The sequence below is a fragment of the Tachypleus tridentatus genome, chromosome 8 (genome assembly GCF_004210375.1).
Source record: "Tachypleus tridentatus isolate NWPU-2018 chromosome 8, ASM421037v1, whole genome shotgun sequence".
In the NCBI taxonomy this organism is placed as follows: domain Eukaryota; kingdom Metazoa; phylum Arthropoda; class Merostomata; order Xiphosura; family Limulidae; genus Tachypleus; species Tachypleus tridentatus.
Genome location: NC_134832.1, coordinates 139,028,511 through 139,047,227, shown reverse-complemented (window position 1 = coordinate 139,047,227; position 18,717 = coordinate 139,028,511). Strand labels below are relative to the sequence as shown.

The 18,717-nt window shown below is 35.6% G+C and overlaps 1 protein-coding gene across 3 annotated transcripts in view; it reads left to right on the top strand.

Moving 5' to 3' along the window:
* LOC143223608 (suppressor of lurcher protein 1-like) overlaps positions 1-18,717 on the top strand; it is a 300,734-nt gene that overhangs the window by 188,011 nt on the left and 94,006 nt on the right. For all 3 annotated transcript variants that reach the window (XM_076451775.1, XM_076451774.1, XM_076451776.1), the window contains one exon: positions 16,666-16,735. In XM_076451775.1, the coding sequence (XP_076307890.1) occupies positions 16,666-16,735 (70 nt within the window). The remainder of the gene's footprint in view (positions 1-16,665; positions 16,736-18,717) is intronic.

Sequence of the window (18,717 nt, the reverse complement as noted above, 5' to 3'; positions counted from 1 at the left end):
TAATGACATTCTGCTCTACACTTAAATTGTTCGTGTATAGCACGCCTCTTCGTGTGACCATACAGTGTTTCTGTGCATACTTGATGTAAGGGGTTACTCACTAACCCTACTGAAACAAGAGCTACATCTGTCTTTCTGATGACTGAGAAATATAACACATGTGAATCGGTATCGTATGAAGACCACGATATAATCACAAATTAGTCAGTCCAATACAAGGCCAAAATAAACACAGATTGTTTGAAGTTTTATAAACATTTTATTGGTATTATCAGCCTAAATGATTCATTGTTCGACAAAATAAAGAAGATAATTTTAAACTACTGATAAGAGGGAAGGGAACAAGTTAACAGCGCCCACCGCCTGTACAATTAAACTTTATCGAATAGCGATATTGACTGTCACAGTTATAACGCCACAAACAAAAAAGATGATAAGCGACATATCGCGTCTAAAATCTTTTACCTTCCTGGCAAATTAATCACCAGATCACTTTCACTTCCGGAGTTGTATTTGGAAAGTTATGTGTAAATTTTAAGGGTATTCGAAAGTTCTTTCTGAAGCGACGAATCCTTTTGAGTAACTCTGGTGTAAGAATACCAAGTATTAAAGACCGCTCAATTTTCATGTTGTTTTTAATTTAGTTTTTGAAATGGAGTACAAAAAAATTTTAAAACTTTCAGGAGTTAAGACAGAACTTTCTAAACTGTTCACGAAAATTCAAAGTACAATATAACCACGTAGTATTTGATTTTTATTTTCTTTTTACTAATGGAACATTGATAGAATTAATTAGGGTTAAAATATTTTACCAACTGATTATTCTTTGTTTCGCTACATGTAGTTTTTGCTACCTAATACCTAATTATACGAAAATTATTTGCGCGCAATGCGCGTGACATGCGATGAAAGACTTAATCAGTCAGTCTTTTTAGTCTGTCATCACATAATCCCCTTATTAAAGGCGAAGTATCCCAGGTATTTATACGTAAATATGTACTGAACGGCGCTGCTCATCTAAAGATTATAATCTAGAAAGTCAGGGAAAATACAACAACCTCTTCCATTTATTCTGTTACTTACAGAAAGAAAAATATCTAATGATTAAATGCAGTATTTCGCTAATAACAGAGGATGTAGTCTAGTAGCAAACTATTCATACCTTAGAAAGAACACGAAAAATAGAAGGTTCGAATGTCTTCCTCTAGCATGCTATTGGCTGACATTCGTACGTCCAGCAATAAGTTTCACACGACATTTTTATGTTGAGGAATGAATGTTAAACTCGAAAACATATCTATACAGCGAGTTTTTTCATAACTAGCCAGACTTGAAACATATTTTTACTCCAAAATGCTTAGTGGTTTTTCCGTAATAAATGGGGCAGACGAATAGAGTAGGCCAAGGGTAAGCATTGAGTACTATTGACTAGTTACTTCTTCTATAGGCATAACAGTCACAAATTAGGGACAACTTTGCGTGGATAATCCCTTTTGTATGCTTAAGGAAAAGTTCTGGTTAAAAATAAATAATTAAACAAAAATACATACTACTGGTTAAACTTAATTGTAGACATGCATAAAATATTATTATCACCTAAATTTGTTAGGCCTACTTTTAACGGGTAAAGCAAAGTATGTTTTTCACGGGCTCACCGACCTTATATTAATAGCGACATGCGCGCTGCCTCTATTAGAAATATAGATTAATATTTATTTTTGGTTTTAGTTCTTTGTTTTTTCAAATGTAAAATTTGAAAGTCACGGTTAATTTTAAATCGGTGTTAATTCAAAATTTGTTTTTCATCTTCGGTTTTGAAAAGTATATTAGAGTAATCAAATGATTACCTTACCTAAGCAATAACCCTGTCTACTAGAATGTTTAGACTTGAACAGATAAGTGAAATGTTTTCAGGATTTGTTCAGTAACCGTCAGTTTATTGCTTTACAAAATGATAAAGACTATACTGGACTTATAAACCAAACCAATATCGTATTAATACGTACTTCTAAGACCATTTGTTTCAAACTGATGTTGAAATGTTGCTACTTTCTTTTTGAAATAGATAATTATTATGCAAAATTATTCTCGCTTACTCAAAACGTGTTTCTTACTACAACTCTATGCATTACCACGAGGCCTAGCGTGACTTGATGGTTAGAGTACTTGAATCGCAATTTGTGGGTCACGGTGACGAGTCACGTCATTAAACATGCTCGTCCTTTCAGCTGTGAGAACGTTATAATGTTACTGTCAACCTCACTATTCGTCGACAAATAGTAGCTGTGGTTGGTGTTGATTAGTAGCCTTGAATCACTCCAAATAACGGACGGCAAATGTAGATAGTTCTTGGATAGCTTTGCGCGAAATTCAACAAATAAAGAAAAGCATTGTGATACTTTGTGTAGGTGTGTTTTTTACACTGTTAACGATACACTGAGAAGGAAGGAGAGTTACTTTATGTGAAAAAGTATAAAAAAAATAAAATACAATTTTGTTCGTGCTTGTTGACTTGAGAGGTGCCAGATGGCTTCTATTATCGTCTGAATATCTGGTGCGTAGACACAGCTACCAAAACTTTTTGTTCAGCTCCTTTAGAAGATATCTGATTGGGCTACGACATTTGTGGATCATCCAAAGACCTCGAAGTCCTATAAAATAATGAGTTTCTAGTGTGCTTTGAATTGAAAAGCTTGTGATCAGGTTTTAATATACGAATTTCATGAGATTTTTACTCACTGATTGTGGTGTGACTATCGTCCAAATGTTCCATCATTTTGTTTACATAACACAAGGTTTCCATAACGATTCGTCACTAACATTATGATGCTGTCTTGGGTTGTCAATATTTAGAAGAATTTTTTTCTTTTTTTTTTTTGAATCAAGTAATGAAACTTAACATTTCCCGCTGTTTCTTTTAGCGACAGTTTCCGATTATTTGTATTTCACGTTTCAGAGGGAGATGTTTCACAGTGAGCTAATAATTAAAACAGAACGGTGCTTTTTCTACACCAGAGGTCACCCTATCTCTACTTTTGTAAATGGCCAGGAATTCTTTAGCTTACTGTATGTGCAATACTGCAATGTTTTGTTTACGAATGCTAATCCAACGCTGAGGTTTATCTGGTAGTTTCTTTTATTATCCTGCCCCCATTGACTCAGTGGGAACTCTGAAGGCTTATAACACTAAAAATCAAGTTTTGATACCCATGTTCAGCTTAACTCAGATAGCACAAGACTACATAATAACAAAGATACAAACTTAGCATCTTATCCACTACAACATATGTATTTCACAAACAAAAGAAATATTTAATATAATTAGCTTTATACTTAACTACCAATTAATAAGGATTTTAATACCATCTTTTATAGTATTTTAAGCTGACTAATAAAGATCTCCTATAATAGACCGAAAACCTATTTCCTATGCATCAAAAACAATATTTCTTCTTATGAGGAACTCAACGTTATATTTGACCCTTGTTTCTTATTCATCAGGAAGGTTGATCTCTTCTTCTGACTCTCGAAAAGAAAAACTTATTCAAAGGATATTTGTGATAAGACAATAGTATGAGGCTTATTGTTTTTAACACCACATTTTTATTTTGTACAATATTATTATTATTTCACCCACGCTATGTCCGCCATATCCATTGTCGTCAACGCATTTTGTATAATACCAGAGCTCAACAAACCGGCTTGGGTACAACAAACACAGTAGCGGTCGAGTTATTATTTATAAAAGCCATTTGTGAAAAACAATATTTTTTATTGGAGTGAATGCCTTAACTTGGCGAAGCGTAATTATAACCAATTATAATTGTCACAAGACAAATAATATGGTCTTAAAAATACAGTTAGCTAATACTACTGTATTATGGCAAATATAATTGAATTAAAAAATGTGACATGTTTTATGAACGTTATTATTATTATTGAATTTTTGGACAACAGTGACATTGTTGTGAAAAACCAATATTGGTAAAATTAAAACATAAGAAACATAACTCTATGTATACAAAATCATATATTTACGTGTCTGTATTAACGGTTTGTTTTAATAAGTAAACAATTAAATTTACAGATAGTCTGCGAAAATTTGTAAAAATTCACATATTTTTGGATAGAAACGCTATTGTTGCAAAGTTTTGGGTGGTTACAAAACTCGTGATGTGAAAATATAAATAAAAACTATTTCTTGGTAGACATGGGTTGAAAACATTAATGGTAATTAAAGGGTTTGTGGTTAATTTTTCATTGTAGGCTTTTCCTTTACTTATAACCTTCGGATTTTGCTTGAATTTCAACAGCAAATGGAGCTGATGTGCGTTTGGGAATGAAGTACCGTGTCGGCTTATGTAGTGTTCCGCTAGGGAACTATCTAGTTTCCTAATTTTTTACATTAGTGTAAGTTTCGTCAGAGACGTGTTCGTGTTAATAATAAATTACGCTATTTTCTATACATCTGTTTTGTTTCATTGTTCTTTCAAGACAATGGTAGCTCAGCGGCAAGTCTGAAGGCTTATAACGCTAAAAATCCGTGGTTGGCATACCACAGACAGCCCATTTTGTACGTTTGTGCTTAACAAAAAACAAAGTTGTTCTTTGAGAGACATTTTTAGTTTTTGAATTATTCTAGTAAGAAGTAAAGCTCGTCTGATTGCCTGTCTTGACTTGAGTATTAATGTGTCCCTGGTGGTATGAACAACAAATGTTGTTACCATCCTGTCTAACGTCTATTGCTTTCGTAATGTCTTATAAAATTGTACCCGAAAAATGTCGTGGATAACAGTTTGGGAAGAGAAGTTTCTGAGGGGTTTAATAGCTTCTCTGGGGGCATTCTTGTTAGAAAGTTGTTGTTGTTTTTTCTGTGCTTTTATCACTCACTGATTATTTTTCTACTTTTGATGTGATCCGGATGGCGTGAATCGCAATGTGGAAGAACAGATTCTTTCATGATTTGTTGTAGACCGAACTATAAAATATCTGCATATTGGTGATTAGACATTTAGTTTATCCAATAATTTCGATGTAAACTTAATATTGAGATGATACGAAGTTAATATTTAATACAGGATTATTAGGCCTCGGATACCAATTTGTGATCAATAACTTTTATGTGTTTCGTAACTTCCATTCTTTCTTTACTGCTAGCTTCATTAATAGTATTAATTTGAATATTATATAACAGATGTTATGGTGTGAACGCCTTTTCCAAGCTGTCGAAACATGATTATAATAAATGATAGTTGTAATAAGGCATTAGTATTAGTTCTGTTTTATTTCTAAAACACTACAGTGTTTATCGTGGCCTGGCATGGCCAAGCGCGAAGGCATGCAACTTGTAATCCGAGGGTCGCGGGTTCGCGCCCGCGTCACGCCAAACATGCTCGCCCTCCCAGCCGTGGGGGCGTTATAATGTGACGATCAATCCCACTATTCGTTGGTAAAAGAGTAGCCCAAGAGTTGGCGGTGGGTGGTGATGACTAGCTGCCTTTCCTCTAGTCTTACACTGCTAAATTAGGGACGGCTAGCACAGATAGCCCTCGCGTAGCTTTCTGCGTAATTCCAAACAACAACAACAACGATAACTAACTAACATTGTTTATCAAGTCCCTTGGGAATTTTCGAGAATTATAAAAGTGTTTAATGACAATATTCCAAACACATTGCGGTATCCATTGTCAATGACGCATTGTGTTCAATCCAGATCTCACCGGCCAGCTGTGACAGAACTAGTGATTTGAACACTATTTATGTAAACCTACTTTTACGACAATAATTGTTACGGTGTGAATTACTTTTTCGTAGCTATCGTGTTTGTTGAGTTCCAGCCGACCTGATGAGCTGTATACGAAACTAAACTCATTGACGATAGTAGTAGATACAGCGAACATAGTGTGGTTGGAATACTCTTATTAAGAACTGTTCTAATTCTTGAAAATCCCTAACGACTAAATAAATAATGAATTGTCATATGGTAGCAACTTTGTGACATATTATTAGAGTTACAGCTGAAAGTTGTTTACACTGATGATACTTAACTGATGAAACAATGAATTTTAATCTAATTGTTTTAATTTTTTTTCCCACAGAGCTCCCAGTGGCACAGCGGTGTGTTTGAAACCCGATAAACCTGCTTTCAATTCTCGTGGTGGGTAAGGCACAGGTAGCCCACTGTGTGGTTATATGTTTAACCAAAGTCAAACAAACAAACTCTTCACAGATTCGTGGGCTTTCTCCCCACAATGGTACAGCGGTTTGTTTGTGACCTTATACCACTAAAAACCTTGTTTCGATACCCATGGATGGTAGTTTTGTGCTTAACTACAGACAAACACACATTCTATTTGTTTGTTTTAAATTTTACTTTCTCCGTCACTGTATCACACATTTATACAGCGCCTTTTTTTTGTCCTGTTAGGTGTTTGTAGATCCAGGTTTTTCACTGCATTTTTATATTTATAAGTTGTACGCTAACTTTACGGTAGGTTTCCTATTTTCCTATATCTATGTTGTCGATCTCTATCCCACATTTGCCGACCATACGTAGATCTTCATTAGTCATGAAAGTTCTGTATTCGAAAACTTCTTTCTTTCTCACCATAGTTTTCTATCTTTTCATCTCTACCTTCGTCTCTGGAAAAAGAAAGAACGGGTGTAATTTACAATATATATGGTTATGTTTGTCATAACATGTACAAATAAAATATTCCTCCTACTCAAGATGTTTTTTATAAACACACTAAGAGAACTCTCTCAGAAACTTTCGATCTCGGAGCGACTTTAGAGCTGAAGTAACACCAAAAGAAAGCTTATGTTGTTGCTATGGGAACAAATAGTCTGTCTCAGATGCAACAGAAATTTAAATATAAATTGTTTGTTTGTTTGAATTTCGCACAAAACTACTCGAGGTGTTATCTGTGCAAGCCGTCCCTAATTTAGGAGTGCAAGACTAGAGAGAAGGCAGCTAGTCATCACCATCCATCGCTAACTCTTGGGCTACTCTTCTACCAACGAATAGTGGGATTGACCGTCACATTATAATGCCCCCACAGCTGAAAGGGCGAACATGTTTGGCGCGACGGGAATGCGAACCCGCGACCCTCAGATTACGAGTCGCACGCCTTAACACGCTTGGTTATGCCGGGCCTAAACAGAAATTTATTTACAGTTTAACCTTGAAGGAACTTGAAGTTAGGTAATATAAAACATTTATTCCACTTTGTAAGTCACAGTTTTTCTTGTGTAGTTTTCTAATTAAGGTTGCTGAATCAATCGCTTATTCATATTTTTTTCTCATCTTAAGATTTTACTGTTATTATTAATTTTGCTCATAGTGCAGTGTATGTGGTATTATATTTGGCCACTAGATGGCTTAGGTGAAAATTTTTTGTGTCGCGTTGAGCCAAAACAAAGAGACTGTAAGCATTATTTTATTGGAAAATATATCAATAACAGTCATGTCTTTTTTGTTTTTCTTGACAGGGGTAACAATATTTCAAATTTCCTTGTTGTTTTATGAAATGTTTTATTTTTGTTAGCGAATCTTCCTTAGCTTTGGTGTAGCTCAGTGTTTAGAATTCAAGCCTACGAATTCGAGAGTTCTTGCGTCACGTCCCGTTACCACGAAAATGCGCTCACTTTGCTAATTTTTATTGATGTGTGAAACAATAAATCGCTTCTTTTAAATAACGCAGAAAGAAAACATCGAATAGCTACCTTCTACCAATCATTGTGCTGGCTTTTCCTTGATATTAAACGTCTATTTTTGTCCTCTAACGACAAAAACTCCCTTATACTTAAGTCTAGCACGACCTTGTGTTTAGAGCGATCGACTCAAAATGTGTGGATTACGGGATCGAAACTCTTCGCCGAACATGCAAACCATTTCATTTCTGGAGGAATTATAATGTTGTGTTCAATCCCACTATTCGTTGATAAAAAAAAAAAATGGTATTAATTAGCTTCCTTCTATCTGGCCTATACATTCAAAATTGAGGACGGTCCCTACAGATAAATGTGGATTAGATTCGCACAAAAGTTCAGCAGCAGACAGACAAATTCTTACAGCTACTAAGTAACATGCATCTTGATGCTTATTGAAACGAGAGAAAAAAATAATAATACCTTGGATCGTTTAAAACTATAATAGTTTGAAACAAAACTCATATTTTTCAAACTCAAATAATTTTTTTTTTCCGTGTATAAGCACAAAACCATTTTGAATTTGAATAACAACCGGGCATTTGTTCATGGAAAAAAACACAACAACACACATATATATGTGTAAGTAGTTTTATCTTGTATCACAACAACTTGATTATTGAACGTTATCTCGCTCAATTGCAAGAAACTAAACGGAGACATTAATATCTTGGTTAAAGTCGGTATCTAGGCGTGAATCAATGTAACATGATACGGTGTTGCACGCCTTTGACAACGTAACGATTGCTTCTACCATTAGAATAATATTACTGGAAAAAAATAGTATGAAATGTAATACCTCCTTACATTCTAGAGGTATTTTCAACCAGCAACCTGGAAATTAAAACTTCGGTTACTTTCTTATTGTCTTGCAGTTATTGTATATATTTTTTATCTTATATCAAACACGTTTCAAATAAAGTAATACTCTCGTGTAGTAAATTTTGTAAGGTTTCCTGAAAATAGACCACTGATGTTGTATAGATTTCAGCCATTCTAGTGAATGAATGATACTGTATCAGAAACAGGAGAACTTGAGATAGTTTTTCGAGCATAACCTCACTCGTTTTTGTTTTTTTTTTATTTCTGAAATTTCTTCAACAGAAGGAAAGTACAATAAATATTCTGAAGCCTCACAGTAGCACGGTGATATGCCTGCAAACTCACAACGCTAGAAACCGGCTTTCGATACCCGTGATGGGCAGAGCACAGATAGCTCCTTGTGTAGCTCTGTGCCTTAACTATAAACAAACAAATATAAACGAACAAAATATTCGGAATGATTGTAATATCTTTGCTAAGTCTTGACATAGGATTTAATAATGCTTCAATTAGTAATTTATGTTTCTCTTGTTGTTTATTAGTCAAAAACGCGATATTTATAACTTGCTACAGTATAAATTTGTAAACAGAATCAACCTAAAAACAATTTCCTCCCATCATTATGTCCCCTAGATTTTTCCCTTCTTTCTTGTTGAGTGAACATCTACTCTAGCTGCTTGACCTCTGACGTCATTTTCTACGTAAGAAAGTCTTACCTGAGTACTTTAATCTTTGGCTTTAGTAACGGGCGCGGCATGGCCAGGTGGGTTAAGGCGTGCGACTCGTAATCTAAAGAGTAGCCCAAGAGTTGGCGGTGATGATTAGCTGCCTTCCCTCTAGTCTTACACTGCTAAATTAGGGACAGCTAGCGCAGATAGCCTTCGAGTAGCTTTGCGCGAAATTTAAAAACAAACATCTTTATTAACGAGCTAACAATGAAACAAACAAATATACTCGCATTTCTGGAAACATTTGGTAAGTACCGCCACTGTCCAGTCGGTTGAATATCTGTTGATTTTATAAGACTATCGAAAACAATTTTAATTGGGTATGAGTCTCTATGTACAAAGAAACCCGATTATTTCAATTTTCTATAAAACATTCATGAATTTCAACACTGCATTTTATATATATATATATATATAATCATATCGATGTGGAAAATACACAAGTATATCACTGGAGTTTCCGAGTATTTTTTATGAATAATCTGAAGGTAAGTGATAAATGAATTTAAATTTGAGGCCTAAAATTCAAAACAGTAAATTTTCATTACCGCTACGCAGATTCGAAACAAAACCAGATCTATGAAAGCGTCATCTGTAGGTAATTATGGAAGAATATATTTCATATTATATGTCCATTCATAGATTCATCCAATTTACATAACTGTTAGCAAAACTGTCATTATAAATTTTATTTAATAACAATTTAGGAAGCAAAAACTCGTATCAGCGTTTGTTTATTGTAAAGCTATCTGTGATGAGCCCACAATGGTATTGAAATCCAATATTTGACTCTAAATTTACAGCTGAGCAGTTAGTGGGAGTGCTTTATAAGTCTGTTTTTTATTATGGTTGTTGTTTAGATTTTTATTACTAAAATTATACAAGCAGTGTATTAGGCAAATATTTGTCGCACAACAAAAGGTATTTTGTCTGGCTCAAGAAATCGTAGCATTCTAGTCAACTTTTGTCACAATTAGCGTCCCTCTAGTGGCGACTGCCAGAGTTTATTCAACATGGCTGCGTCCACGACGAAGCGAAAGCAAAACCGAATAAATAAGTAACCTTTAGACTTACTATGACTAAAAATATTAAATGTAGCGAAAAAGGAACAAGATAAGATGAAAATTTGTCGAACATAAATAGACATTAAAACAATTATCTTACATCTTGTCTGATTGATTAACAAAGGCAAAGGGGTAATCTTACTCTAGCACAGTAACAAAAAATAAAATATAAATAAGGCTAAGATTAACAAGACGATTAACATCTGAGAATAGTATGTTGACTCTCAATCGGGCATGTTAACTTCGATGTCAATTTCACGCCGTGATCTTGTCTACAACGTTCGATTGGCTGACGCCACATCATAAAGGCGTGGAAGTGCTGGTCATAACGTGACCTAAAGGTCTTCTTTTATGAGTTCCATTCTTCACTCCACTCCTTTTGGTAGAACTGTTTGCTGACTCCGAAAAATTCTCGTTCTCAGAAGCGTATTTGTTAACAAGGCGTAATAAAATATTTTGAGATTTAGCACTATAAGATATTGCCCGATAACTCCTGATTTTTCGTCTAAAACTGACGCACTTTCGCCGACATTATCAGATTAGCTGTCCAATTTTTCGTTACAAAGTTGCCTATTGTGCTGCAACCTTCAAGACATAAAACATGACAATAAAAGAAAGACCCTCAACCGCGGGACTCCACAAAATTGGTATTAACAAATTAATTTGTTATGTAAGACCTGGCAAATGAGCACCTAGCAGCTTGGAGCCTGTTTATATGCTTTAATTGGAACCGACATGGCCAGGTGATTAGGGCGATCGACTCGTAATCTGAGGGTCGCGGGTTCGAATCCCCGTCACACCAAACATGCTTGTCCTTTCAACCGTGGGAGCGTTATAATGTTATGATCAATCCCACTATTCGTTGGTAAAAGAGTAGTCCAAGGGTTAGCGGTGGGTGGTGATGACTAGCTCCCTTCCTTCTAGTCTTACACTGCTAAATTAGGGACGACTAGCGTAGATAGCCCTCGTGTAGCATTGCGCGAAATTCAAAATAAGCAAACAAATCACTTGAAAACTGAATAAATCGTTTATAATTACACCAAATAGTTCATGATTAATTGTTAGCGTATGTTTCAAGCTTTGTTATGGATTGTATAAAGTTTGTGTATGCCGTATCTTCCAAAGCATATGCATGATCGTGGAATTTACACACTAAAATAACCTAAAGGTTTGTGCCCATTGCAAGTGGGTACACTAGTAAAGGTTATGTAACTTTGTTGAAAAGATGATTTCCAGTAGTTTCTCGCAGTCCTAACAAGTGAATGCCTCTATTCGTTCTTGAGATCTACATTAGCAAGTTTACGTCACATATAATCAAAGTGCCGACAGTACTGAGTTGTCTCATGCATATCATATTGCACATGATAAAAAAATTGTTACCATTTGACTGTCCGCATTCTTTCTCTTCTTTCAAACTCATATAACTCACCATGATTGGGCCATTCCACACCTACACTTCTGACGTAACTGCCCTTTAGATTCTGCAACAGAGCATGCGTGGCGACCAATTCCTTTTGCGCAAAGATGGTAATAGAGCAGTGTATATATATATTTGAAGCAAAATCGCATGAGATTTTACCAAAAACTACTAAACTGAAACACAGGTAAACTTGAGAGCTTTCCAAATGCAAGTGTTTGTTTGTTTTTGTTTGTTTTTGGAATTTCGCACAAAGCTACTCGAGGGCTATCTGTGCTAGCCGTCCCTAATTTAGCAGTGTAAAACTAAAGGGAAGGCAGCTAGTTATCACCACCCACCGCCAACTCTTGGGCTACTCTTTTACCAACGAATAGTGGGATTGACTGTCACATTATAACGCCCCCACGTCTGAAAGGGCGAGCATGTTTGGCGCGACTAGAATGCGAACCTGCGACCCTCGGATTACGAGTCGCACGCCTTAACACGCTTGGCCATGCCGGGACTAAATACAAGTGAGAAAACCATTTGCTTAAAGATAAAAAAAAAATAACACTTCAAACAAACGACTCGAGATTGCTGGGTTTTTTTTTCTTCCATCACTTTGTGGTTAAAACGTTTAGTTTATTGTTAGAAACTCCTGTGTTCTGTCATTTTATTTTTCGTTACTTCAAACCTTTTTCCTCAACCACAGATGTTTGCTGAAGCATTACGATACCCACGCATTTTATATAGAAAAACAGATAGAAAGGTACACTAATGTTGAAAGCGAAAGCGCCGACTTGGTAAGGGGAACAAACATTCGATTTTTAACTTGCTGTAGATAATCTTTCTTTTAGGTTACACGGTAGTTGATGAAGATTCTAATAATTACAAAATATTAACACTAGAGTTACCGAGATTTTTCTATACTTTTCGCAGACAAATGAGGCCTACATGTTGTAACATATTAAGTTTTGTTTGTTTGTTTGTTTGTGTGTGTGTGTGAATTTCGCACAAAACTACACGAGGGCTATCTGCGCTAGCCGTCCCTAATTTAGCAGTGTAAGACTAGAGGGAAGATAGCTAGTCATCACCACCAACCGCCAGCTATTGGGCTACTCTTTTACCAACGAATAGTGGGATTGACCGTCATATTATAACGCCCCCACAGCTGGGAGGGCAAGCATGTTTGGTGCGACGGGGGCGCGAACCCGCGACCCTCAGATTACGAGTCGAACGTGTTAACCCACCTGGCCAACATGTTAAGTACTCTTATGTTCTTACTTGTTACGGAACTCAGTGTGAAAAACTGGCCAGAAACATTCGGTGAAATAATTTACTGTATATATAAAATATACAGAGAATACTAACTAGTAATTAATCGTGTACACTGCGATACTGACAGTGTTTTCTTTCTTACGTTCTTGTGTGTGAATTGTATGCTATTAACCATAGAACCAAAGGGAGTTTGATTCATAAATCTTTTATAAGACTGTAATTAGAATGAGAACTGATCCTTTGGTAATGTTAGGGTTAATGAGTTTAATGGCATTTTAAGTTAAGTACCAACCCTATAAGACACAAATGTGTAGTGCGTTAGAGTTTGCTTGTTCGAGGAAGTTGTCAATAGGATGCATATCTGCAATTTACAACAAATACTTTCTATGGTCCTCAGGTTAACAGAGGCCACAGCGACATTCATATAGTCAGAACTACGAGAACAAATCTTTTTGCATATATATATTATTGTTTGAATCTCGAGCAAAGCTAATTTTGAAGGTATATTAGAGGGAAGGTAGCGAATTAACCCTATAGAATGACAAATCGTGGGCTACGCTACTAATAAGATAGTAGGGTTTGACTGTCACACTTATAACGCACCCATGGCCTAAAATCACGAGCAGGAGCTACAGCACACTTTTCTTGGTGTTATCTGAGTATAAACTGTTCCTAGAACTTACAGATCAACGAAAGCAACATTACCTTTCAGACTATGTGCCTAAACAACGAGTACAAATTGTTACTCTCGTCTAAATGTTAAAAGAAATCATGGCACTTGTTCGTGATAACGAGAAAACCCACTTGTAGAGAAAATTATATATTTAAAAACGGCTGGTATGGGTAGAGAAAGCACTAAGTATTGTGTATGCGAACTTAGGCGCAGATTGTCTAGAAGCTCAGGCGTGTTTTTTTTTATTAGTTTCCATTATTACAACGCCGGAAATCACAGTTATTTCAAATAGTTTACGAATCGTGAATACCAGTAAAACTATATTTTATGCGATTATTAAAGGAGCAAAACCATTAGCGATATCCGCTTATATATATTTATATACACACACATACGTACGTATGTGTAACGAACCGTAGTGTCTGTCTGAGCTTTCGTCTGCCTCCCGATTGAAAAGCTGTGCACGCAGACAAAACTCAACATTCACTTGTGAAATGACAGGAGAACAGACATGAATAACGTTGATGACAAATGTTATTTCACAAACAGGATATTCTACACTAAACTATTAGGAACTGATCACATTATCGTTCAAGTTCCAAACTGTGACGTAACTTAAAGAAAACTAAATGTAGATTAACCATATATTACTGTTGAGTGACTCTTAGCAGGACTACAATGCTCAACGATTACTTTTTGGACCGAGAATCCAATACAGTTAACCTTTCTAAAGTCTATAAAATAATTTAAATTGATAGATTAGGTTTAACGTTTACCGTCACTGGGGAACGGGTACTTTTACTTGTGTACTACAATAAAGTGGTGAAATCACTGAACAGTATTATGAAACACAATGTGAAATATATCGTACCATATGTATGTTATAATAGATGTAAACGAATTCTTAACTTACGATGAAAATAATCAAACGTGCATAATTAACAATAAAAGTCCGAACTCAGTAGATTATTAACAGAAGACAAGACTGGAACAGATGACTACCTATAATTTAACCAATCACCGAAGTTATCAAAAAATATAAAGGACAAAAAAAGAATTCTAACAAATCAAAACGAATATTGAGCATGCAACATAAACACTATAATTGACCTAAGAACAATCAGGTGATATTTTGGTTGCTGGGCCCAGCATGGCCAAGCGTGCTAAGGCGTGCGACTCGTAATCTGAGAGTCGCGGGTTCGCATCCCCGTCGCGCCAAACATGCTCGCCCTTTCAGCCATGGGGGCGTTGTAATGTGATAGTTAATCCCACTATTCGTTGGTAAAAGAGTAGCCCAAGAGTTGGCGGTGGGTGGTGATGACTAGCTGCCTTCCCTCTAGTCTTACACTGATAAATTAGGGACGGCTAGCGCAATAGCCCTCGAGTAGCTTTGCGCGAAATTAAAAAAAAATAAAACAAAAAACAAACCAAACAAAAGGAGTGTGAAAACGTTCTCGACAGAGGGAATAGTTAGTGATTTATATTACTAGGTAATAATATTCCTATTATAGATTATGTTGATATTACCAGAACTGTGCAGAAACCATAAATAGTGTATCTGTCATATGTGTATTTTAAAATTACCCAATTTATTGCTTTGTTTTTAAATTTCACGTAAAGCTACACGAGGGCTATCTGCGCTAGCCATCCGTAATTTAGCAGTGTAAGACTAGAGGGAAGGCAGCTAGTCATCACCACACACCGCCAACTCTTGGCTACTCTTTTACCAACGAATAGTGGGATTGGCTGTTACATTATAACGCCCCCACGGCTGAAAGGGCGAGCATATCTGGTGGGACGGGGATTCGAACCCGGGACCAAAATTATATAAGTGGCAAAAGATAACAATCCTATTGAATGTATATGTTTGCATTACCAAGACTGTCCGTGTTGAATGTTCAGATGGTAAAAAAGGTAACATTCCTGTTATATATACATTTAAATTACCATTTAACTTGGTTTCGCACCAGTGATGGAGGTCGAGCTATGTTGGTAATTGTTCTAGTCTGTCTTTATTTAATTTTGTAAGCGTTTGTTTTCAATTTTCACGCAAAGCTACACGAGGGCTATCTTCGCTAGCCATCCCTAATTCAGCAGTGTAAGACCTGAGAGAAGGCAGCTAGTCATCGCCAACTCTTGGGCTACTCTCTTACCAACGAACAGTGGGACTGACCGTTACATAAAAACGTCCCTTTGGCTGAAATGGCGATCATGTTTGGTGTGACAGAAATTCGAACCCGTGACCTTCAGATGACGAATGGAGTGCCCTAACCACCTGACTAATTATTTATAAGCGAAACATAAAAAGGTTTCAAAATAAATAAATAAAAATTATAAACAATATAATATGTTTTTCTTATTATAAGTTCGTTTATTTCCCTTTATACAAGTATGAATTAACGTAAGTTTGGATGTAGGTATTTAAGTACAACGCTACACAATGGGCTAACAGTGCAGTGCCCACCACAAGCAACGAAGCCCGATTTTCGTCATTATAGGTTTGCAAACATACCTCTGAGCCACTTAGGAAGTAGATTGATGGGCAAGAATAGCATGAAAAACCCAACTTGTTATATAGATATATCATAAAAGACTACATTAAATTATTTTAATAACTGTTATAATGGTTTTATTACTAAGTTTGTAATTTTTCTATGTATTCTTGTAACCTTACAACACTCAATGATTTTATTACAAGTTTTTACAGCAATACATCAGTTTAATTTTTGTTCAATCTTTAAATGGTTACTGATTTACTTTTAAAACAGATTACAAAAGTATTTGCTTTTTTTACGGGTAATTTAAATCCCTCTATCAAGAAACGTGTGAAACACTTATTAATAAATTAATAAATAAAATAGATAAAAACCTTTTAAAATGAACCTTGTTCTTTAACTGTTGGATAGAAAAGTAAAATTTAACAAAATGGTTTTTTGAATCATGATTTATTTTAAAGTTACTTTTTAAGTATTTATATTTATATTTCACCAACAGATGGCAGCGTCAGCTCTTCTCATGTGCCTTCACTTGTCCTTGTTTGTGACGACCAAAGCAGTTAATGCAGGTAGGTTATATAACAAAATTACAAACAACCTTACTTATGACATTTTATTAGATGCAAAAGAGTACCTTTTATATATAGAAATCTTAAGTAAAATTTATTTTGTGTATGTGTGTTTCTTCATATAGCAAAGCCACATCAGGCTATCTGCTGAATCCTACTTATATTGAAATAAAAAAAACTATATTATCACCTGATTTTGAAATGCTAAAGATAAGAAACGTTAACACATTTTAAACACAAAATCATAAACAATATGACAAGTTTTAATGTTATAAATGTTTCATTTAAATAATTTATTTCTCATTATAAGATTGTATAGTTCAACAATAGAAAGCCAAGTTCAAACTATAAACTGAAGTGGGTCTGTCTAACTCTTAAGCATCAGTTATCTCGATATATGTATCTAAACAACTACTGAGATCATGTCCGATTGTATATGTATTGGTAATACACGTTTAAATATTTGGCTAAAATTAATAAAACTTTATTTATTTTATATTCTCTACATAGTTTAGGTCTATAACAGTGTAGGTGGAGCTTTACAGCCATGTTGTTGTTGTTGTTTTGAATTAAGCATAAAGCTACACATTGGGCTATCTGTGCTCTGCCCACCACGGGTATCGAAACACAATATTTAGCATTGTAAGTCCGCAGACATACCGCTGAGCCACTGGGAAGCTTATAGTCATGATATGCTCTAAGTAAATAATGTGATTATAGCAATCAGAATAGTCATTTATCTTAGCTCTATATTGATAATTGAGATAAACTAAGACAAAATTCGACAGTGCTGACAATGTACAGTTTTGTTGACAACAAAACTTATTTCTTGAACTGTGGGCGTGTGTGAGTAGCGACTAATTAGTTTATCTACCAGTTAAATCGGATATGTCCGACATCTTTTTTTCAGAGTCATGCTGTTCAAGTTGTTTATTCACAACTTACAGTAGATTTTTGTGAATATTTTATTTTATGTTGATAAAATAGCGTTTGAGGGAACATCGCGCGCCCCGATAGTGCAGCGGTATGTCTCCGGATTTACAACGCAAAAATCAGGGGTTCGATTCCCTTCGGTGGGCTCAGCAGGCAGCCCAATGTGGCTTTGCTATAAGAAAACACACATGGAATACCGCAGTACTACGTTAACACTAGCAACGTTAAGCTGTTTTGTTAGTTTGACGATGTGATGCAGTCTGATTGAAAAACGTTAAGTCTATAGAGAAAACGTATTGTTGTGAATCCTTGCAATAGAAAAAAACACACACAAAGATTAAACACTTCTCTTAAGCTGTTTTCTTAAGTACTGGAAATGCATATATAGGTGAAATACGGTAAATACTGGAGATGCATATATAGGTGAAATACCGTGAATTAAAAAAAGATAATAAAACTACGAATAGTTAATAACATGTTAGTGAATCTAGGCCCGGCATGGCCAGGTGGGTTAAGGCGTTCGACTCGTAATACGAATGTCAAGGGTTCGAATCCCGGTCGCACCAAACATGTTCGCCCGTTTCAGCCGTGCTAATGTGACGGTCAATCCCACTATTCGTTGGTGAAAGAGTAGCCCAAGAGTTAGCGGTGGGTAGTGATGACCAGCTGCCTTCACTCTAGTCTAACACTGCTTATATTAGGGACGGCTAACACAGATAGCCCTCGAGCAGCTTTGTGCGAAATTAAAAAAAAACGAACAAACAATAGTGAATCTAATATTTGTTAGAACACGAGAATGTAAAAACAACCTCAAACCAGTATTCTCCTCTGTGGATGAGTTTGTTAACATGCGCAATTTCTCAGGGTTATCCTGAATTAATAACGTAACTATAAACGTGGAACTTGAAACACTCTGTCTTGATCTTCGCGTGATTGAAATGAAATATTAAAATAAGCTGTTTTATAGAAGATTTTGTCGGTTGTTTTCGTCACGTAAAATACCATCATGAACTCTTATTGCACTCGATGTCCTGGAATGTCGACCAAAC